This window comes from Maniola hyperantus, chromosome Z, assembly GCF_902806685.2.
Source record: "Maniola hyperantus chromosome Z, iAphHyp1.2, whole genome shotgun sequence".
Classification (NCBI taxonomy): Eukaryota; Metazoa; Arthropoda; class Insecta; order Lepidoptera; family Nymphalidae; genus Maniola; species Maniola hyperantus.
The window spans coordinates 14,388,294-14,412,149 of record NC_048564.1 but is presented as its reverse complement, the minus strand read 5'-3'; the positions used below and the strand labels follow the sequence as shown (position 1 = coordinate 14,412,149).

General features: G+C 40.0%; 1 protein-coding gene across 1 annotated transcript in view; it reads left to right on the top strand.

The window, feature by feature from the left end:
* Positions 1 to 22,991, top strand: part of LOC117995476 (sodium-dependent noradrenaline transporter-like) — a 32,659-nt gene extending 9,668 nt beyond the window's left edge. The window contains exons 6-9 of the mRNA XM_069508699.1: positions 4,433 to 4,627; positions 20,662 to 20,805; positions 21,260 to 21,388; positions 22,350 to 22,991. Of these exons, the coding sequence (XP_069364800.1) occupies positions 4,433 to 4,627; positions 20,662 to 20,805; positions 21,260 to 21,388; positions 22,350 to 22,514 (633 nt within the window). The 3' untranslated portion in view covers positions 22,515 to 22,991. The remainder of the gene's footprint in view (positions 1 to 4,432; positions 4,628 to 20,661; positions 20,806 to 21,259; positions 21,389 to 22,349) is intronic.
* The last annotated feature ends 865 nt before the right edge of the window (positions 22,992 to 23,856 follow it).

The following is a 23,856-nucleotide window of genomic DNA, read 5'->3' as shown; positions in this document are numbered from 1 at the left end:
TTAAAATTTATTAATAAAAATATGTATTAAAAATATAAAAATAAATAATTTTAGGACGTCCTCCGTCTAATCGGAGGTCTAGGGTTCGATCCTGGGCACGCACTTTAACGGTGAAGGAAAACATCGTGAGGAAACCTGCATGTTCTCCATAATGTTCTAACCTGCATGCCTAAGAGTTCTCCATTACGTTCTCAAAGGTGTGTGAAGTCTACAAATCTGCACATGGACAGGAATACTATGGCCAAAACCCTTCTCTCTTAGAGGAGACCCGTGCTTTGTAGAGAGCCGGCGATGGGTTGATTATGATGCTCCATCAAATCGAGGCATTCGCACGCGGCAGTAAATAGCAGCCTCGATTCATCATACGGCAATGTGAGTGCGCGCACGTGTGGTAATTTTGGCTTACAATTCTTGTTGATAAATCGAGACGGCTATTTGACCGTTGATGCGTTTCGATCCTAAAACTGGGCCGCCTGTGTAAGCCTCTCAACGACCTCTGCCAGAGTTCACAACAGTTAGGGAGCTTTTAACAAAACGTCGAGGCTTCACTTACACTGGCGCAGGTTGTGACAGGCGCGTCAATCTCGCGACCATTGCTGACAAACGTCCGGCTAGAAAAAGACAGCAATAGCCGCACAGCAAAATAAGAAGAAGAAGAAGAGAGACAGCAAATGAACTGTCGCATTGCTACTGCTCTCGCTACTGCAACGTTTTACGTAATCACCCCGCCGTGCTCTGTAGATAGCCAGCGATAGGTTGATAATGATGATGATGATGAATTGCCCGTGTAAGTGCACCTTAAATGAGGGCTAAACATTCTCGTGTAGTGGATATTTTGTTTGTTTTAACGGATGTAATATTTTATGAGTTTACGTTATGATTTTAATATACCAAAGCGAATGAATGTCGGTTTTACTGCAATAAATAAAATATTGGCCTGCATTTTGGTCAGTAGGTACATTTTAATCATGGAACTTTTGAATAATACCCAATGGAATTGAATCAATTAATACCGCTGTAATATGAAAGTTTTTATGGTTCCGTACCCGGACGGACGTACCGGAAACTTTTCAATGGAAATCGGTAGGATGGGAGGCGGTTTATTTTAGGTGATTCTTTGCTTATTTTTGCATCGAATATTTTAAACTAGCGACTTCGTCCGCGTGGAATAAGGTTTTTTAAAAACCCCGTGGGAACTCTTTTATTTTCCGGGATAAAAAGAAGCCTATGTCACTCTCCAGGTCTTTATCTAAACCCAAGCAAAAATCACGTCAATCCGTTGCATCGTTGCGACGTGACTGAAGGACAAACCAACAAACCACACTTTCGCATTTATAATAAGGGTACTGATTGAATTAGTCTTTATTTAACGGTTTTATTTAGTTCTAATCAATAAAACCTAATACAGACTACTACTAACATTTTATACATTTGTGCCGGACAGACAAACAAACAAAAGAGAGTTAATAAAAACGTGCTAAAATACCTAAATCGGTTAACAGTTATTAAGACGTGATGCGCTTATATAACGAACAGCATTTCATTTTCATTTACATATAGAAGACTACCCAAACGGGACCCTATTAGTAAGCCTACGCTGACTGTCTGTCCGCCCATTTGTCTGTCCCTCTGTGACCGGAACCGTAATAGGTAGATAGTTGAAATTTTAACACATAGATATACACAATATGTTGTTTGTACAATATAACAACAAATAACATAAATTTCAAAATGGCCGCCTTCATTAAAAACAAAAAAGTGTTAATTCTTGTACGATGGAAACGAAGCCCTTCGTGTGTGAGTCCGATTCGCACTTGACCGATTTTTCAACAATGAACTCAATGATGCTTTGTGAATTGTTACAACTTACAAGTCTCGAGTCGCTTACGTGAGCCATACTTACTTATAGACAGAGATCCAGCACGTGCCAGACCTTCGTTATTTTATAAAAGCTGAAAGTTTCTCTGCGTTTCGTCCCCAACACACCGAGGAACGATCAGCGACTATGCTTTTTAGTTCATGGCGGCTTTGGGAGATAACAGGTAACAAAGATGTATAAAATCTTACGTCAAAGTATAAAGTCTAATTTTTTATATTTTCTTCGGAATACTTGTATTACTTAGAAATTACTTCATCTCTATGATTGCAAGACGTGTCGTGATTGTCATTATAAGGGCAGGGGGTTGCCACGACACTATCTGGCATATAGCAATGCATGACGTAATTTCTAATACTATTCCGAGGAAAATATAATAAAATGCTAAAGACTTTATATTTTGACGTAAGAGTTTATACGTCATTGTTACATGTTATCTCCCAAAGCCACTATGATACTGACTTCATAGTTGCTGATTCTTCCACTCTATGTTGGGAACAAAACGCAAATAAACTTTCAGCTTTTATAAAATAACGAAGGTCTGGCCCTGGCTGGCTTTTAGTCCATTACAATCGAAGTTCTAGTTTCAAGGTCAGCTTTTGACCTACATCTAGATTTCACAAGCTTGCAGTGCTACAATATTTGTAGTTAGACTTATAAAAGACCACGTGTACCTACCTACTAGGCTATCATCATGATCAACTCATTACCGGCACACTACGAGCACGGCTCTTCTCTCAGAATGAGAAGGGCTATGACCATATAGTCTACCACGCTAGCTAATAGAAATAGAAATAGAAATAGTTTTATTTGCTAGAATGTGGTACAATTTGGTCTTAAATCTATTTTGAGCCCTTGACATTCAACCAATAACTAAGTGTGGATTGAAAGACTTCACACCCCTTTGAGAACATTATAAAGAACTCTCAGGCGTGCAAGTTTCCTCACGCTGTTTTCCTGAGCACTTACACTAAAAAGCTTACAAAATATATAAGTATTAAAAAAGCCGACTTCCAAAACCTCTACAAAGTAAAAAATAACTTTTGTTTCTACACGTGACCTATGTATGTATGAAGTCGGGCGAGCATAATAACAAAAACTAGAAATCAAAGCGTGAAGCTTCTGGACTTCAACATACATACACGTGTAGAAACAAAAGTTATTTTTTACTTTGTAGTGATTTTGGAAGTCGGTTTTTTTAATCCAATAGAATAGGTAACCTAGAAATAATGTAATTCCAGCATTGGACTGGAATAGACGGCGTCGTTCGTCTACATTATTCGAGTAACCTATTGGCCGTTGCTTGATTAGATTGCTCACTGGTTTCAGTGCACTGTATCTATTGGACAAAGAGCCAGCGCTTGACAGACTTTTGTTATTTAATAAAAACTAAAAGATTCTCCGAGTATTGTAACAATAACTAACTAAATACCTACTAGGTACTCATTTGATTATTAAAAACGGCAGCTTTGTTCAATAGTGGGCGAATGGAACTGTTCTTGTAAAGGTGAGCGTGCATGACGTTTTCCCTAGTCCATTTTTCTGTTAAGTTCTTACTATATTTCGATATACCTACGTCATAGAATTTTTATTATTAATTCGGAACAATGCTGCTAATTAATAAGATGCTGCTGCTAAAATTTATAATTTTTAAAGTTACCTAGACCATATCACTGAGCTCATAATAGCTATCTGTACGCCAAATTTCAGCCAGATCCGTTCAGTAGTTTGAGCTGTGCGTTAATAGATCAGTCAGTTAGTCAGTCAGTCAGTGAGTCAGTCACCTTTTCCTTTTATATATTTAGATAATGGACAGGGGTCACGAACCTCAGCAAAGAAAGAGGAAGAGAAGAGAACATTAATGATCTTTAAAAATATGCCTTAAATTTTTCTGTTAAAATATAATAAAAAACCGCAATGCACGTTCATCCTTGGAGTAAATAATATTTTTGTTTTTCAGTTGCACTAATTAATTGAGGTACTTTTACTACCATTAGTTTTTAAATTAAATCTACGAATTCTCGCGTGTAAAAGTAAAATATATTTTTTACAATATTTCCATAGGTTTACCTAACATCGTTGCCATCGGGGGTTCGATCCCGGGCACACACGTCTAACTTTTCGGAGTTATTCGCGTTTTAGGAAATTAAATATCACTTACTTTAACTATAAAAAAAACATCGTGTAGAAACCTGCATGCCTGAGAGTTCTTCATAATGATCTCAAAGGTGTGTGGAGTCTGCCAATCCACACTTGGCCAGCGTGGTGGACAATGGCCGAACCCTTCTCATGCTGAGAAGAGATTCATGCTCTGTATTTTTTTTTGTTTTTTTAAAAAGAATATTAGCCAATAATGACTAATATTCCCCTTTCCCCTCCAAATAAGCGTTAAGCTTGTGCTAGAAGTAGGTACGACAGTAGTGCAACGGGTGGGGTTTGAACCGGTGACCTTCAACCGGTGACTCGGATTTGAGTCCGGTACTGTAACCGTTGAGCTATTGAGGCTCTGTATTGAGCAAGCAATGATGATGATGATGATGATGAATTTGTTTGCAGTTCACAATAAAAAGAAGATCGGGAATTTTATATGGATTGAATGTGTGTACCCTGTATCTCGGAGGTTTCAAGGTAGCCATTGTGATGTGGATTTATGGAGTTCAGAGGTTCGCGACGGACATACAGTTCTGGCTTGGCTTCAAGCCCACAAAATTCTGGATGTTTCTTTGGGTGATGCTGCCGGTTTTTATTTTGGTAAGTAACTTTTATGACTTTTTATACATTACTAGATGATGCCCGCGACTTAGTCTTCGTGGATTTAGATTTTTTAAAAGTCCTGTGTGAACTCTTCAATTTTCCGGGATAAAAGTAGCCTATGTCCGTCCCCGGAATGTAATATAAGTCTGTACCAAATTTCATCAAAATTACTCACACTCCGCTCCACTTTGCTCCGCTCCGCTATATTATGAAGCAGTTCATTGCTTCACGTGTGGCGTTCGTGCACGGACACGGCACGGTGAAACATGAACTGCTTTATGTAAAATATTCGTGATGTTTTGAAACCATGCCTCGTCCGCGCCTCGTACGTGGCACGGCTCGTGCCCGCCACGCACTGACATAAAACATCTCTAAAACCTGTCCCTTATTCTCACAATATTACACTCGCAAAATATAAATGTCAATGCTACTTTATAATGTTGGCTGTTTATGCTTCATGGTTTAAAATCCAATCAAATTATTACAATTACACTTTTAATAAATTTTTACGGATACAAATTCTGTAATGTTTAACATTTCATGTGAAGAGTACACTTCGTTATTTCAAGTATTTTCAAAAACGAGTTCCATAAAAATAAAACGATGAATAGTTTTCAGAATGGCTTTGAAAAACATAATAATCCTTTTGTACTGGACTAAGAGCCAGCGCCTGCCGGACCTTCGTTATTTTATAAAAGCTGAAAGTTTCTCTGCGTATTGTCCACAACACAGGGAAGAACGATCAGCGACTATGAAGTTTGAATCATGGTAGCTTTGAGAGATACCAGGTAATAAAGGCGTAAAAATCTTACGTCAAAGTATAAAGTCAATTTTTTTTTAATTTTCTTCGGAAATCACGACACTCAATATCGTGGCAACCGCCTCCCAGACACCCTTAAAGTTAAATAAATTGTTTTTAAGGGCGTCTGGCAGGGGGTTGCCACTACACAAATTTCAAACCCCTATTTTACCTTAGGGGTTGAATTTTCAAAAACCCTTTCTTAGCGGATGCCTACGTCATAATAGTTATCTGCATACCAAATTCAGCCCGATCCGTCCCGTTTGAGCTGTGCGTTGATAGATCAGTCAGTCAGTCAATCCTTTTATGTAATTAGACGAAGGTCTGGCACGCGCTGGCTCTCTCTTTATACGAGATATTTTTTATTCGTACAAAGCCATTTCAAATGCTGTTATATTCAGTAAGTAGGTACTACAAATTTTTTATCCCGTGCATTCGAACCTCTACGGAAAAATTATTATGTTTTGCATTTCCTCATGACAATCGATGCATATTAAACTTGAACTTTATAATGAGAGGAGAATAGCCCTCCACCGAGTCTAGTATTTTGTTATGATGTAAATAGTAAGTGCCTTCAAAGGTCAAAACTCTTTAGAAGCTTGATAATTGAATTCGCTTGCACTGCATGGCACGGTTGTACGCATATCTGAGTGTTTGTGTGGCGTGTTTATAGATAAAGGTCACAAGTTTTTTTTTATTATAAAGTACTGACAACAGTACTTTACTATTATTACAGTCTAGCCTATGAGAGAGGCTAATAAGTTTATTGTCGAAGGTTGCCCGGAAGATATCGCTTTAGCGGTAAGGCCGCTTTTGCATGCTACAGCTATTAGATTAAGATCCTTGTATGTTTTTTCATTGTTTACTTTGTGTTGTGTGCAATAACGTATAAATAAATAAAAATAGAAATTATATTAACCTAAACTTATAATCTTACTTATACCTAAGAATTGGTCCATTGACTTATCTTACTCGTAGTTTATGGCTAAACAGTAATTATTGTAAGACACTTAGTTCTTGTGCTCTTTTAATTGCACTAGCACTATATGCTTTCACTTTGTTCTTGTGTTCTTTAAATGCACTAGCACTACACTTTTACAAGTGCGACTGATTTTTGATGCAATCATCATCATCATGATCAACCCATATTCGGCTCACTACAGAGCACAGGTTAAATCTCAAAGTGAGAAGGGTTTTGGCCATAGTCTACCACGCTGGCCATGTGCGGATTGGTAGACTTCACACATCTTTGGGAACATTATGGAGAACTCTCAGGTATGCAGGTTGCCTCACGATGTTTTCCTTCACCGTTAAAGCAAGTGATATATAATTATTGTTTAAAACGCAGCGTAGTCCACGCGGATTTTCAAATTGAATTAATATGGCGTGCTAAAGAACAGGTCTAAGGTCTATTTATCCACTGTAAGCAGCGTAATGTTCGCTCACAATCAGCGGCTGACAATACGTTGTGTGCGAACATAGCCTTAGTTCTGCAGTGGACTGCAATAACCTGCAGATGATGATAATGATAGAAAATTTAGCTGGGCGAGCTACGAAGCACTGCGTAGCAAGATGCTACGTGGGCGTAATGGCAGCGTAGGTAATAGCGATCTTTACTAGTTACGTCTTTAATGCACATTTAAATGAACATTTCAATGTCAAATGTAAGCATCATCATTATTTACAGCCCGTTACAATCCTTGTGGACTAAGAGCCAGTGCATGCCAGACCTTCGTTATTTTATAAAAGCTGAATGTTTATCTGCGTGTTCTCTCCAACACAAGGAGGAGCGGTCAATGACTATGAAGTTTACTAAGCTTTAGGAGATAACAAGTAATCTACTAATATTATAAATGTGAAAGTGTGGATGTTTGGATGTTTAGATGTTTGGATGTTTGTTACTCAATCACGCAAAAACGGCTGAACGGATTTGGATGAAATTTAGAATTGAGATAGATTATACCCTGGATTAAGACATAGGCTACTTTTTATCCCGGAAAATCAAAGAGTTCCCGCGGGATTTTTAAAAACCTAATTCCACGCGGACGAAGTCGCGGGCATCACCTAGGAAAGGAATAAAGGTGTAAAAATCTTACGTCACAGTATAACGTCTAATATTTTTATATTTCTTTGAAAGAGTATTAGAAATCACGTCGTGCATTGACAGACACTTAGTATCGTGGCAACCCTCTGTCAGATACCCTTACACCCCCTTAAGATTTTTTTTATAAAATAACGAAGGTCTGGCACGCGCTGGCTCTCTCCCTATAAGGCCTAATGCTTCTCCATTGGTACGCCATTTACATCTGTTCTCGGATAGTTACACATCCATTGATATCGGAACCAAGGGTTGCATCCGATCCATTACCGCTACCTCGTGTCGTGTTAGGTAGCCTTCTCGATATCCACGTGTCTTGAAGGTAGTCGGCCGACACTTTTACAAGAATCTTCCTATATCGACGTGCAATCGACTTGAACTGATCCGATAAAGCTTATTTACTGCTAATCTTTGGAGTTAACGCAGACGACATATTTTTTAAGAGTGATTTTTCACGACTGTTCTGAGACGGTGAAATGTGAGTTGACTGTTTTTCCCGAAAAAATAAAGAGTTCCCAAGGGATTTTTGAAAATCTTAATCTATGCGGATTAAGCCGTGAGGATCAGCTAGTATTGCAGCTACAGGGTGTAACCAGAACGCTAGCAAACTTAGCGTTATTACTATACCTACTACCTAAACACAATCTATTACCAATAACCATTTGCCTCATTTTGTTGTTTTAGTTTAGTGATTTAATATTGTTATTTTTCAAACCCGCAATGTATAGAGTGCAAAACTCGGGTCAATGCCCCACTTAGGGCGCAGCATTGACTCCGAGTGACTTACTAATGTAACGTTCGTTGACCTCTGGCGTCAGTCAGATGTTTTATTTGCAATTTTTCGTAAACTTTTACAAAATAATAGGATTTTTTTATTTATTTTTTCGCGATTTTTTTATCCTATCATAGCAGTAATCATCAGTCCTATCAATTGTCTTCTTTTTTGCCAGCGTTCTGGTTACACCCTATATATATTAAAAGACACGGCCCTTAAGCTCTTTTACAAGGTTCGTATCGTATTCCCTAGTGAGAGAAAGGCATCGAAGCAATAAAGGCGCGTTTCACGAAAATGGCTACAGAATATGCTTGCATCTCCCGTTACAATCGATGAAGATGAACTTGAACCTGGCTTAGTCACTGAGCAACACGTGCGAAAGAAGTAACAGTACGCGGCAGAAAATCGACCTTTAGAATGACATTTCGGCTTTGTAGAGCGTTGTCTCTGTCACTCGTACCTATGTGACGTTATGTCAATGTCAACAACAGTGCTCTACAAAACCGCTACCTTTTTTTAAAGGTCGATCTTATTTATTGTCATTGTCATAGACGTCCACTGCTTGACAAAGGTCTCTTATAGGGACTTTTACACACCCCCGTCTTATGCCTCTTATATTCATCAGCATCTTATAACTCTTAATGTCAACCGCTACATATTCGAGTGCTAGTGAGAGTAGGTACGAGGTTGCATTTAAGTCTCTTGGGCACTCAAAGTCTATCAGGCACTCTGGTGTCTTTGGTCACTGTGCAAGTCAAGTCTCTTATTTTTTGTCATTGTCATAGACGTCCACTGCTTGACAAAGGTCTTTTATAGGGACTTTTACACACCCCCGTCTTATGCCTCTTATATTCATCAGCATCTTATAACTCTTAATGTCAACCGCTACATATTCGAGTGCTAGTGAGAGTTGGTACGAGGTTGCATTTAAGTCTCTTGGGCACTCAAAGTCTATCAGGCACTCTGGTGTCTTTGGTCACTGTGCAAGTCAAGTCTCTTATTTTTTGTTATTGTCATAGACGTCCACTGCTTGACAAAGGTCTCTTATAGGGACTTATACGCACCCCGGTCTTATGCCTCTTATATCCAGCAGCATCTTATAACTCTTAATGTCAACCGCTACATACTCGAGTGCTAGTGAGAGTAGGTAGTAGGTACGAGTTTGCATTTAAGTCTCTTGGGCACTCAAAGTCTATCAGGCACTCTGGTGTCTTTGGTCACTGTGCAAGTCAAGTCTCTTATTTTTTGTCATTGTCATAGACGTCCACTGCTTGTCAAAGGTCTTTTATAGGGACTTTTACACACCCCCGTCTTATGCCTCTTATATTCATCAGCATCTTATAACTCTTAATGTCAACCGCTACATATTCGAGTGCTAGTGAGAGTAGGTACGAGGTTGCATTTAAGTCTCTTGGGCACTCAAAGTCTATCAGGCACTCTGGTGTCTTTGGTCACTGTGCAAGTCAAGTCTCTTATTTTTTGTCATTGTCATAGACGTCCACTGCTTGACAAAGGTCTTTTATAGGGACTTTTACACACCCCCGTCTTATGCCTCTTATATTCATCAGCATCTTATAACTCTTAATGTCAACCGCTACATATTCGAGTGCTAGTGAGAGTAGGTACGAGGTTGCATTTAAGTCTCTTGGGCAGTCAAAGTCTCTCTGGTGTCCTTGGTCACTGTGCAAGTCAAGTCTCTTATTTTTTGTCATTGTCATAGACGTCCACTGCTTGACAAAGGTCTCTTATAGGGACTTATACACATCCCGGTCTTATGCCTCTTATATCCAGCAGCATCTTATAACTCTTAATGTCAACCGCTACATATTCGAGTGCTAGTGAGAGTTGGTACGAGGTTGCATTTAAGTCTCTTGGGCACTCAAAGTCTATCAGGCACTCTGGTGTCTTTGGTCACTGTGCAAGTCAAGTCTCTTATTTTTTGTCATTGTCATAGACGTCCACTGCTTGACAAAGGTCTTTTATAGGGACTTTTACACACCCCCGTCTTATGCCTCTTATATTCATCAGCATCTTATAACTCTTAATGTCAACCGCTACATATTCGAGTGCTAGTGAGAGTAGGTACGAGGTTGCATTTAAGTCTCTTGGGCACTCAAAGTCTATCAGGCACTCTGGTGTCTTTGGTCACTGTGCAAGTCAAGTCTCTTATTTATTGTCATTGTCATAGACGTCCACTGCTCGACAAAGGTCTCTTATAGGGACTTTTACACACCCTAATCATAAGATCACAGAGGCACAAGCCTCTTATATCCAGCAGTATCTTATAACTCTTCGACCGCTACATATTCGAGTGCTATAGTGAGAGTAGGTACGAAATTTGCATTTAAGTCTCTTGGGCACTCAAAGTCTATCGGACACTCTGATTCTTTAGTGATTGAGGAACACGTACGAAAAGACTTTTCACGTATTTTTCATATGCTACCTTTGCAATTTCTAGATCGCTGTACGAAAGCAAAGCTGACGATTATGTATGACTAGCTGGTGCTCACGTCTTCGTCCGCGTGGATTATCTCTATGGACTATGAGAGATCTCTACCAGTGACCCTTGGCAGTGCGAGAGGTTATAGACTTTCCAGGTCTTTAAATATACCCATGCAACAAATCACGTCAATCCGTTGCTCCGTCGCCCCGAGACGTGATTTTTTTAAATTCAGATAAAAGTTAGCCCTTGACTGCAATCTCACCTGGTGGTAAGTGATGATGCAGTCTAAGATGATAGCGGGCTAACCTGGAAGGGGTATGGCAGTTTTTATTAAACCCATACCCCTTTGGTTTCTACACGGCATCGTACCGGAACGCTAAATCGCTTGGCGGCACGGTAGGGTGGTAACTAGCCACGGCCGAAGCCTCCAGACTAGACCAGAAATTTAGAAATTATTAAAATTCAAACCCCCGCCGGGAATCGAACCCGGGACCTCCCACTAATAAGACCACAGCGCTTACCACTGCGCCAGGGAGGTCGTCAAATATTGATTGAAGGGTAAACCAATAAACCAGCAAACACTTTCGCATTCATAATACGGGTATGTAGTGATTATGTTTCTAATAGACATGCCTGATTTCGTACCATTATCCGATCGATTGACTACCTACTAACAAGTTCAAGGAAAAGTTTACTCTGCATGATACATCTTATTACAACAAAGCTATTATGTATTCTGAAACTTAGGCATTAAGCTCCATTCCGCTCCATTAAGACCTTGACCGATTAACGACTACTGTTACCAATAATTATTGAGTAGATGGTAGAGTAATCATCATCATAAACTGATAGATGTCCACTGCTGAATATAGGTTTCTTGTACGGACTTTCACACGCCACGACCTTGCGACGCGCCGCCTGAATCCAGCGGTTCCCTGCGACTCGTCTGATGTTGTCCGTCCACCTAGTGCTGTCTTCCAATGCTGTGCTTTCCAGAACGAGGTTGCCATTCCAGTACCTTAGGACCCCAACTTCTATAGGTTTTCCGAACTATGTGATGTGATTACCACTTCAGCTTAGCAATCCCTTGAGCTATGTCGGTTACTCTAGTTCTTCTACAGATCTCCTCATTTCTGATTCTCAAAGCCACCATGACCCAAACAAACAAACGTTCATCCCAGTGTTGGGGACAATACGCAGAGAAACTTTCAGCTTTTATATAATAACTAGATTATGCTCGCGACTTCGTCCGCGTGGACTTCACAAATTTCAAACCCCTATTTCACCCCCTTAGGGGTTGAATTTTCAAAAATCCTTTCTTAGCGGATGCCTACGTCATAATAGCTATCTGCATGCCAAATTTCAGCCCGATACGTCCAGTAGTTGGAGCTGTACGTTGATAGATCAGTCAGTCAGTCAGTCAGTCAGTCACCTTTTCCTTTTATATATTTAGATGATGGTCTGGCCCGCGCTTGCTCTTAGTCCATTAACACTTCGCAGAATGTGTTACCTACGTATATAATACGCGACAGGTTGAGGTTGCAAGCAGGGTGGGGACGCCCCGCACACCCGCACAGCCCCCGCGCTAACCCAGTGCAGGGTAACGCGGGTGATTTTCGGGTGTGCGTGGCGTCCCACCGCCTCATACCCCGGTTGCCATCTAGACTGGTCGCGTACTATATTATATACTACTAGCAAGCTACTAGCTTACACCCTCGACTACGTCCGCGTGGACTACACAAACTTCAAACTCTTATTTGATCCTCTTAGGCGTTGAATTTTCAAAAATCCTTTCTTAGCGGATGCCTACGTCATAATAGCTATCTGCATGCCAAATTTTAGCCCGATCCGTCCAGTAGTTTGACCGTGCATTGATAGATTAGTCAGTCAGTCACCTTTTCCTTATTTAGATTAGACTAGATTACGCCCGCGACTTCGTCCGCGTGGACTACACAAATTTTGAACCCTTATTTCATCCCCTTAGGCATTGAATTTTCAAAAATCCTTTCTTAGTGGATGCCTACATCATAATAGTAGTTTGAGCTGTGCATTGATACATCAGTCAGTCACCTTGTCCTTTTATAGAATAGAATAGAATATGTTTTATTCAAGTAAACTTTTTACAAGCGCTTATGAGTCGTCAGGTAGTTTTAATTTACCACTGGTTGGGAATGCCGTTCCCACCGAGAAGAACCAGCAAGAAATTCGGCGGTTGCTCTGTTTAATTTTTCAATTTACAATGTTATTATACCATTGCAACCCCGTACATTGCTGGAGCGAGTCAAGGTCACAAGTAAAAGTAACACACTCGCTCTCGCCTGTCATGCTGTGAGGGGGAAAGGGAGCGAGCGCTAACCGCAATTCCATTTTCAACTTTCCCGTGTGTGAAGCTTGCACCCGTAGTTTCCAGGAATGTTCAATGTTTACAATTCCGATTTCCCAGAAATCACGGATATGCTTTACGTGCTCACAAAATCAAGTTCACGTACAGTAGGGATCGATGCAAACTACGAGCATACAAATAGATACCTATAGTACGCGACAGGTCGAGGTAGCAACTGACTGACTGACTGACTGATCTATCAACGCACAGCTCAATTTACTGGACGGATCGGGCTGAAATTTGGCATGCATATAGTTATTATGATGTAGGCAAAATAACTGTCACCTTTGTATGGCCTCTTCCAGCGTACTTATACAACGTTAATTTTAGTATAAGCAAAACCTGAAAGTAGTTTGTTCAGAATCAGTAACAGAATCGATTGCAATCATTTTTACAACGGGTTATATTTTTACCAAAAAGTACTTTAAAATCCTGCAAGTTTGGACACCTAGTTGAGCGACTGCATGCACCAGCTGATTCGAGCCGTGCAAGTTTCAAACGCTCTTTCGACGCTAGCCGTCCCGTTCCCTTACAGCCGCCCTCTTGGGGTGCCCATGTTTTGCGAGGACAATGACTCAACACAACAAGCTTATAACTTCGTAAATTTTCATTAAATATTTTTGAAATCTGTACCCTTATTATAAATGCGAAAGTGTGTTTGTTTGTTGGTTTGTTGGTTCCCACGGGATATTTAAAAAACCTAATCCCACGCGGACAAAGACGCGGGCATCAGCTAGTTTTGTGTATGTATTCTTTAGGTAAAAATAAACAACACGTGTTTCGGTTTTTGCTTATACTAAAACTAACGTTGTATAGTCAACGTCAGTAGTTGTGTTGTCAAGAAACAAGCTGCATATGACGCTTTGGATGGCTTTTATTATTACCTATCGGAAAAGCGCTGACCTGGATCGGTAGTAGGTATCAGGTAACGTTTGAAGGCATCAGGTCAAGCCGGGAGTTTTTACTGTAAATTAATCATCGGAAACCAGTGGAAACTTCGTTATGGGGGGAATTAAAATACAAACAAAAATTAGAAGGAGCGGGCTTATCGCTACGTAGATATGGCTTAACATACTTCGCGTAGAGTGAGGTGGGTCAGTATATTTATGTCCATAACATGATGCAGTCTAGACTAACTAGGTCAACCAGGTCAGTGTCACGGTGGATTTGATAGATATATGTTCAGCCCCAAGCTTCAAGGCATGGACGTGTACAAGTTCTGTCGTGAGGCTACGAAAAACGCCTTTCAGTATGGTTTATACGAAGTTTCGGCGCTCTATTCTCGCCAGCGCTGTTAGCCAACGCTGGCTTGGCTTGAAAAACCGGCCAAGTGCGAGTCAGGCTCGCGCAACGAGGGTTCCGTACTACAATCGTATTTTTTCGACATTTTGCACGATCATTCAAAAACTATGATGCATAAAAATAAATAAAAATCTGTTTTAGAATGCACAGATGAAGACCTTTCATATGATACCCCACTTGATATAGTTATCTTTCTTCGAAAATTGAAAATGCTAATTATTAGTTCATGACCACAATTTAATTTTTTTTGTGTGATTTAACCACATATTCACGGTTTTCAGATTTTTCCCCGAATGTCTGCTATAAGACCTACCTACCTGCCAAATTTCATGATTCTAGGTCAACGACAAGTACCCTGTGGGTTTCTTGACAGACCGACAGACAGACAGACAGACAACAAAGTGATCCTATAAGGGTTCCGTTTTTCCTTTTGAGGTACGGAACCCTAAAAAAACAGTGCGGTATCCAACAAATGTGTTTTTACCATTATACAGTCGAAAGTACGTACCAGGTTAGCATAGACGCTGAGAGGTTGAGAGACTAAATTAGAGCAGGAAACAGTTTTGTTCCCGTTGAATAAACCTTTCATACAAAATTATTCACTAGAGTGCTTGCTCTTAAAACTCTATTACAGAAAAATGCGTTTCAAGTTAAAACATTTATTTAAAGTAGTGTACTTAACTAATGATACCGTTACTTATTTATTTACCTGAATTATATTATAAATATTTGGACGTGCGCCCCTTCCACACCCTGATTGCCATCTCGACCTGACGCGTACCTACTATAGATAGGCCACGGGGTGATTCGCTGACTCCGTGATCTAAATATATAAAAGGAAAAGGTGACTGACTGACTGACTGACTGACTGACTGATCTATCAACGCACAGCTCAAACTACTGGACCGATTGGGCTGAAATTTGGCATGCAGATAGCTATTATGACGTAGGCATCCGCTAAGAAAGGATTTTTGCAAATTCAACCCCTAAGGGGGTGAAATAGGGGTTTAAAGTTTGTGTGGTCCACGCGTACGAAGTCGCGAGCATAAGCTAGTCATCACTAAAATGTTAAGCCATCAACTCATTTGACATTAGTTGGTTCTACGTTGGTGCTTCACTGAGCGATATGAAAGGTATTTCGTAGCAAACCTTCAATGGATTAAAGATAAAACGTCAAATGAGCTTGGAAGCTTTTACTCAATTATAATCACTAAGTGAGCAAATTACCCCAGTGGTAATACAACTCATCATCATCATCATCATCAACCGATAGACGTCCACACTCCACGGCTGGACATAAGTCTCTTGTAGGAACCTCCATACGCCACGGTCTTGCACCGCCTGAATCCAGCGGCTCCCTGCGACTCGTCTGATGTCGTCCGTCCACCTAGCTGGGGTCTTCCAACGCTGCGTCTTCCGGTGCAATGTCGCCATTCCAGCACCTTGATACCACAATGTCTATCGGTTTTCAGAACTATGCCCTTGCCCATTGCCACTTCAGCTTCGCAACTTGTTGCTATGTTACAACCATTGATGTTGAATTTGGAATTGAAGAGGCGGGTATTATATTATTCTAGGGTTACAACTCTCAACTATAATATTATTCAGAAACTATGTTGTATAAGCCTTTGCCGGTAAAGTGCTGACTACTTAACTATGGCCCACACACCATGTCAATAGAATAGAATAGAATAGAGAATAGAATGTTTTTTTATTCATGTAAACTTTTTAAAAGTGCTTATGAATAGTCAGGTTTAATTTACCACTGGTTCGGAATGCCGTTCCTACCGAGAAGAACCAGCAAGAAACTCGGCGGTTGCTCTTTTTAATTTTTCAATTTACAATGTTATTATACCGTACTATACAAGCCATTGCAGCCCCGTGCATTGCTGGAGCGAGTCAAATCCAAGCTTGTCAGAGGAATTATATTCCAAATCAAACAATTGAGAGAACGCTACACGAATCTATAGATATAAGATTCTTGCAAACTCGTGTAATGCCATTTGCATTTCCCGAGGAGAGATATGAATATTTATTTCACTTTGTCCTGCAGCCTAAGAGCCTCTACAGATTGCAGACTTATGTTCGGCTCATAGATTAATTGGTTACAAAGATGTATAATGGATTAGAATTTTGATGATCGGTGAGGGAGTGTGTCAGTGACAAAATTGAGGAACTGTGACTTAACATAGTTCTTAAGGTGACGCAGGACGCTCGACCGAAATTGGCAGCGCACGTGGGTAACATGTTTGCTTTTCATTTGACATTGTATGAGAAAGGTGAGAGGCACGATGATTTTCCCAGAAATCAAGCTTGCGAAAAGGGTTTAGGGAAAGTATTTTTGAGAAAAAACTACTGAATTTATGTTTGTAAAGTAAAGTTATTTCAACTAATGAATAAATAAACTATGTCTAATGATATTTTTTTTTTAGAATTTTCATATCCCTAATCTTATTTATTTACGCCCAAAGTTGTCATAAATTTAGTGTTAAAATAGGAATCTTTTGAGGCTCGTAACTTTTAAATCAATATTTTTTTCAATGTTTCATATATCAATAAACCTAGATAAAGACGAGATAAATCGATATAATTCTTAGTTTTGTGCGTACAATATCGAATATTGTTGTATTTTCCCTCCTACGTTTGTATGAAGAAAGCACTGAAGTGAGTTCCCTTAAACCACGGGTTCAAATTGAATAAAAAATAAATTTCAGTCTTTAATAATAATAAAATAACAAAGTTACAGGGGGTCGAAAACGCCCTGAATGGCTTCGAGAAAATGATGGTATGGTTGTGATAGACAGACAGACAGACTTATCAGTTAATAAATAAAAATGTGGGGTTAAATACATAAAATAGGAGCGGACTGAAAACCGAAAGGTCGACGGTTCAAACCCCGCCCGTTGCACTATTGTCGTACCGACTCTTAGCACAAGCTTTTCACTTAGTATGAGGGGAAAGGGGAATATTAGTCAAAAAAAACCGGCCAAGTGCGAGTCAAGCTCGCGCAATGAGGGTTCCGTACTACAGTTGTATTTTTTCGTCATTTTGCACGATAATTCAAAAACTATGATGCATAAAAATAAATAAAAATCTGTTTTAGAATGTACAAGTGAAGACCTTTCATATGATACCCCACTTGATATAGTCACTCACTTCGAAAGTTGAAAATACTAATTATTAGTTCATGACCACAACTTAATTTTTTTGTGTGATCTAACCCTAAATTCACGGTTTTCAGATTTTTCCCCAAATGTCAGCTATAAGATCTACCTACCTGCCAAATTTCATGATTCTAGGTCAACGGGAAGTACCCTGTAGGTTTCTTGACAGACAGACGGACAGACAGACAGACAGACAGACAGACAGACAACAAAGTGATTCTATAGGGGTTCCGCTTTCCCTTTTGAGGTACGGAACCTAAAAATCGACATGACTAGAGAGAGATCAGGCGCTAGTGTTGGTAAACCCAGTAATAGGTAGTTCAAGATCGAGTCACGAACATCCACACTCTCTCTGATAATATTGCAGAGTTTTGAGTGCATTCATATTGTTTTGGGTGAACATCCCATGTTATGAGTGCTCTCATATTAGCAAACAGTCGCACTCGTGTCGGCTGTTTACGGTAACAACTTGAAAATAAGTTGAGTGGAGTCTCATACGTTGTTAAAATATAATTTTTCTTCGTGGTATAATCAGAAGGGAAGAGATCCGTAGGAGAATCAGAGTAACCAAAATTATCAGACCTGGCCACGTTTGGTACCCTTCGTAGCTTTAGTTTTAGGTTTACAAAAAAAAATTCACATGATTGTAGGAGAGAGATCGCAGGCACTAGTGTCGATAGACCCAGTATACGTAGTTCAAGATCAATCCACGAGCGTCCACACTCTCTCGGGTAATATTGAAGAGTTTTGAGTGCACTCGTGGCCGTGAACATCCCATGTTATGAGTGCACTCATATTAGCAAACAGTCACACTCGTGTCGGCTGTTTGCGGTAATGGCTTGAAAATAAGTTGAGTGGATTCTCATACGTTCGTTCAATTTTATAATTGGTAAAATTTAATTTTTCTTCAGGATTAAATCAGAAAGGAAGAGATCTGTAGGAAAATCGCGTTTAGAACCCTTCGTAGCTTTAGTTTCAAGTTTGCGTTATTATACAATGAACCAATAGCTTAATTTGCTATAATCCGCTGAAACAGATCAAATCTGTATGGTGCAACATGCAGCATGCAGCATGCGACATGCACCGCCCGCCCTCCCACTGCTAAAACCAGCCATCAGGCAAGCAATACGCACCACCACCACGCAGCACCACACAAATCCCAAATCATACTCGACACAAATGTTCCGCCCCGATACCGGAGCATCCTCAGGAGATGTAGACCTTACAGTCCACAGACAACATTAGGCATAGAAACATAAGTTGACAACAGGGGAATTTGTTAAGGAACATAGAATTTGTAGATTGTAAGGGTATTTTTTTACAAATTCGGGATTTTTAAAAACCTTAATCCACGCGGGCGAAGTCGCGGGCAGTAGCTAGTGTTACAATAATTGTTGTTCGTGGATTATATTAGAATAGCCGATGCCCGCGACTGCGTTCGCGTGGATTTACATTTTTCAAAATCCCGCGCGAACTCTTTGATTTTCCGGGATAAAAAGTAGCCTTTGTGTTAATCCAGGGTATAATCTATCTTCATTTTAAATTTCATCCAAATCCGTTCAGCCGTTGTTGCGTGATTGAGTAACGAACATCGAAACATCCAAACATCTACACTTTCACATTTTTATAATATTATTAGGATTAGGATTAGGATATTAGGATTAGGTTTAGAGTCAAAATCTGTTAATATAACAAGAAAATTGAAGGAAACACGATTATTAGGACGTCGTAAAGCTGCCTGTAATAACCAGTGTTAAGTGTTTACACTACAAATAGCCGGGACTTATATTTATCTTTATAAACCAAGCGTAAATTAATTTAACGTACATAGGTGATGTCGTTTCAAACGATTTTGACTGTGTCTGTTTACCTATTTAATGATACTGTAAAGAAATAAAAATAAATGTAAACTTTGCTAATGTTATTTTCTTTGTCTATTTATTCCAAGAAAATAGTAAGTATGTACCCTGTCAATATCATAAGGGCCCCATTATCTTAATGTGTCTAGGACCTCCAAAAAATTAAAGACAGCCCTGACGACATCAAATGCGTCGCAGGTTGCCGCTGCATTTAGGCGGCGCAAGATCGAGGCGTGTGGAAGTCCCTACAAGAGACCTATGTCCAGCAGTAGACGTCTGTCAGTTGATAATGATGATGATGAATCCTTCTATATAATCGTATTAGATGATGCCCGCGACGCTTGGATTTAGTTTTTTTTAATCTTTTGATTTTCCGGGATAAAAAGTGGCCTGACCCAGGATGCCTCTGTAATCTGTACCAAATAGGTGACGCCCGCGTCTTCGCCTCGTGGATTTAGGTTTTTAATCATCCCATGGGAACTTCTTGATTATCCGGGACAAAAAGTAGCCTATGTCCCCGGGATGTAAGCAATGTATCGAATTTAGTCAAAATCGGTTAAACGCGGGACAGAAAAGGAGAAAAAGTCTGCCCTATTTATTCCAGTTATTGTCAATGGAAGTTATAGGATAATATTAAAAAATCGGTAGTTCCACAATTTTAACTTTTTCAATCAATTAGCCTGTTTGCGTCCACTGCTGGACATAGATCATCCCAAGAGCGCACCACCATACACGATTCTCCGCCTTCCTCATCCACCCACTTCCCACTAAGTCCAGTCAGTTCAGTCCAATGAGTTGGAAGCCGCCCTACACTGCGCTTGCTGATACGCAGTCTCATTTTCTTATTTAAAGTACATGGAATTAGTGGCATACACCCGCCGTTAAAACGTAGCAGATAGACAAACTCATGCATTTATAATATTAAGTACAGAATATGGATATAGATAAAAGTATTATAGTAGGTATGTAAAAAAGGTGTTAGTCTGCGGCTCAAGGGCGAGCGGGAGCGTCTTGTAGGACGGCTAGCGTGTAAAACAAACTCTTAATATTTAGAAGAAAATGAAAAAAAGACGCGCGGATGCGTCCTAATCGAGAGCGGGTGCCGAGCGGCATTGAGAGTATGGCGTCGCGCCCGCTGGCCGCCCCGCAGGACGCATCCGCTCCCAATTGGGCCGCAGACTAAAGGTATAAAATATTTATGTTTTCAGGTGGTGTTAATATACAAAGCTATAGAGATAACGTATACAGAGGACCCCAAGAACCAGATCACAGCTTTTGTGTGGACGCTCATTACAGTTTCAATTGTGTTAATTTTTCACGCTAAAATTATTGCTAAATTCATATTGCAAAATGTTAGTATTATTAGACTAAGTTCATACATCACTTTCATCCAAAATGGCTGCCAAACAGATCAGCCGTTTTGAAGCCGCCATCTTTTATTGAAATGCTACCTACCAAGTAGTTGGTGCTATAGAAAAAAGTTCTAAGTATATTTTACTGTCTACGATAAGAAAACTTTGCTGACTCTTAAAAAATAGGAATTCCGCGCATATTTATTTTTAATTCAACCGAGCGTACAGCGCAGGCCACATTGGGAGCGAAGCGAAACGAAACTAAGTTCGTTTCACTCGCTTACTAAGGAAAAATAGCTGGCTTAGTTTAGCTCTGTAGTTCGCGGTGGTAACAAAAGTGTGAAAAGACGTGGATATCGACATGAGCGAAGCGAAACGAACTTAGTCTCTTTTTGCTTCGCACCCAGTGTGGTGTGCGCTTCAGGGTTCCGCACTATTTTTTATGCTTTTTCAGAATTTAGCTGGAGTATTTAAGAGTGATCCCAAATATGGTCCTCCGGATTTGGATGATCGCAAGATGAGAAGAAATTTCAATGAATTATATCATAGTAGGCAGTGTAAACACGAATGTCTGATCTTAGATGTGAGTACCATTATTATGAAATTTTTGTGAGCGCAACGTGACGCGGTGGGTCAAATACAGGTAATATAAGTGTACATATAGAAGCTGTGACGTCGGGGGGTTCGATCCCGGGCACAAACCTCTAGCTTTCGGAGTTATGTGCGTTTTAAGTAATTAAATATCAATTTCTTTAACGGTGAACGGTGAAGAAAAACATCGTGGGGAAACCTGCATGCCTGAGACTTATCGATAATGTTCTCAAAGATGTGTGAAGTTTACCAATCCGCACATGGCCGCACGGGCGTAATGTCATACATTCCATTATGGAATGTATGACATCACGCCCGCATCTCGGCACGAGAGCGGGTGCCAAGTGGTATGGAATTTCCATACCATTCGGCACCCGCTCTCGATTAGGACACGTCCACGCGTCTTCCTTACAATTTCTTGTACTTGAAAGTTTGTTCTACACGCCGCCGCTGGCCGCTCCGCAAGACGCACCCGCTCGCACCTGGGCCGGAGGCGAGTGGCTATTATTTAAAGGTCCTTGCGAAATAATCTTTCTGTACCTGGAAGGTAGTATTAGGTATTCTGTGGTTGTTATCACAGAATACTAGGTATTCAAGTAGAATAGATTCAACCAGGCGGTGCGTACGACAATTCGTTTGCATAGCTAAGTTAAACGACCTGTGAAATGTGTGACATAAAGTGACATTAAAGTAGGTCAATGCATTACACTGCTACTCGTTTTTATATAAACCGACATGGGGCCTTCCCCATACACATAAACTTTAAATAAATAAGTTAGATTTCTTATTTGGGATATAAGTCCCACAAATTGCTATTGCGCTGGAACCATGTCTCATTAACATCGAAATGACGTCATTTTGACGTCAAAGTCCAAAACCATCAAATTGGTTAACTATATTAGATGTAGATACCTACTTACTTATAGTAGGTGTACCTACTTTTTATGTTCCAGAGCAGCTACGATTGTAACCACTTGCCTCTAGTATTAATTAAGGATAAAGATCATTTGGCACCCGAACTCTCTTCACCTTCTTCGTTGACTAATATATACGATGCGGGCCCGTCGAAGAAACGAACTTCTAGTGTCATAGATGCATCCATTTTACACATGAATTAAGCTCAATGCACACTTGCAGAATGGAGTAGATCCGAGACGCAACGTTTTTAGGGGTCCACACATCGATATAAATGACAAGATATGCCCAAGAGAATAAAAAATTTCACGTTTTTGGAGCCAAATAAATCAGCGCCACCTCTTAGGTACTAATGAACGACCCGTTTGAAATCCAGACGTCACAGTGGTACTTTAGCATTGGTGCTAAAGTACCACTGAATTAGTGCCATTTTGTTTGTTCAATAGCCCTGTCCATACGGAGTAATATATAAGTCAATGGTTCCACGAGTCCAACGTGTTTGTTGTGAGCTTATTGGGTGTGAAACTACTGAGCCTTCATTTGAGTCACCCCGTGTTTTGTTTTCACTATAAAAATATTAGTAAACATTGCTGAGTTTAAGTTTTTATACAAAAAAACACACTGTGGAACTGAGAACTTTCTCCATTTTTAAAGTCATTTAAAAATACATAGTTCCCGTACCTCAGGTCTACTCTACTCCGTATGTATGCGTTGCATCTTAGATTATGTTATGTTTGGTTTTCATTCAACTACAATAAACCGTTTTTTAAGTTTTTGGTTTATTTTATTTGTTGGCTGTAACACACGAGTAGATATATAGACCAGAGGGGAAGCTTCATACTAGCGGCTGGCTGTAGGTTCACTCACTCATAGCGCAGCTCACGCACACCACGACGTGTCACGGACGCTCCGTTTGCCGCCGTTTGCCATCGAACTGGGCGCAAACGGAGCGTCCGTGCCACGTCGTGGTGTGCGTGAGCTAGTGTGAAGCTTCCCCTCTGGTATATAATATCTACTCGTGTGGCTGTAAGTACACAAAGACTACGGACTAAGAGCTAATATCATTTATAGAGTCTTGGACTGTAGTGATAAAATTATGTGATTTTTAGTATGGTGGTAGTTTATGGGGCTACAATTCATTATTAAAGAGAATAATTTTTAAAAAATCATGTTTTTTATTTATTTTTAACATATATAAAAACATGATTTTTTAATATATGTTTTTATAATGGTGCCTCAGTTTAAGCGATGATACCCTAGCGGTAAAACCTCGGTCTTTTATTCGACCGGTCGTGGATTCGATTCCAGGCATGCATCTTTATCTAACTTTTCTCAGTTATATGCTTGTTAAGGAACTAATTAATAAATATCATGCAGAAACATGCATGAAAGTTCTCCATAATGTTCTCAAAGTTATGCGAAATCTGCCAATCTACATATTTTGTTAAGTGTGGTGGACTATGGCATAAACCCTTTTCATTCTGAGAGGAGGACCTGTGCTCAGTAGTGGGCTGGTGATAGTTTGAGATTACGATTACATGAAAT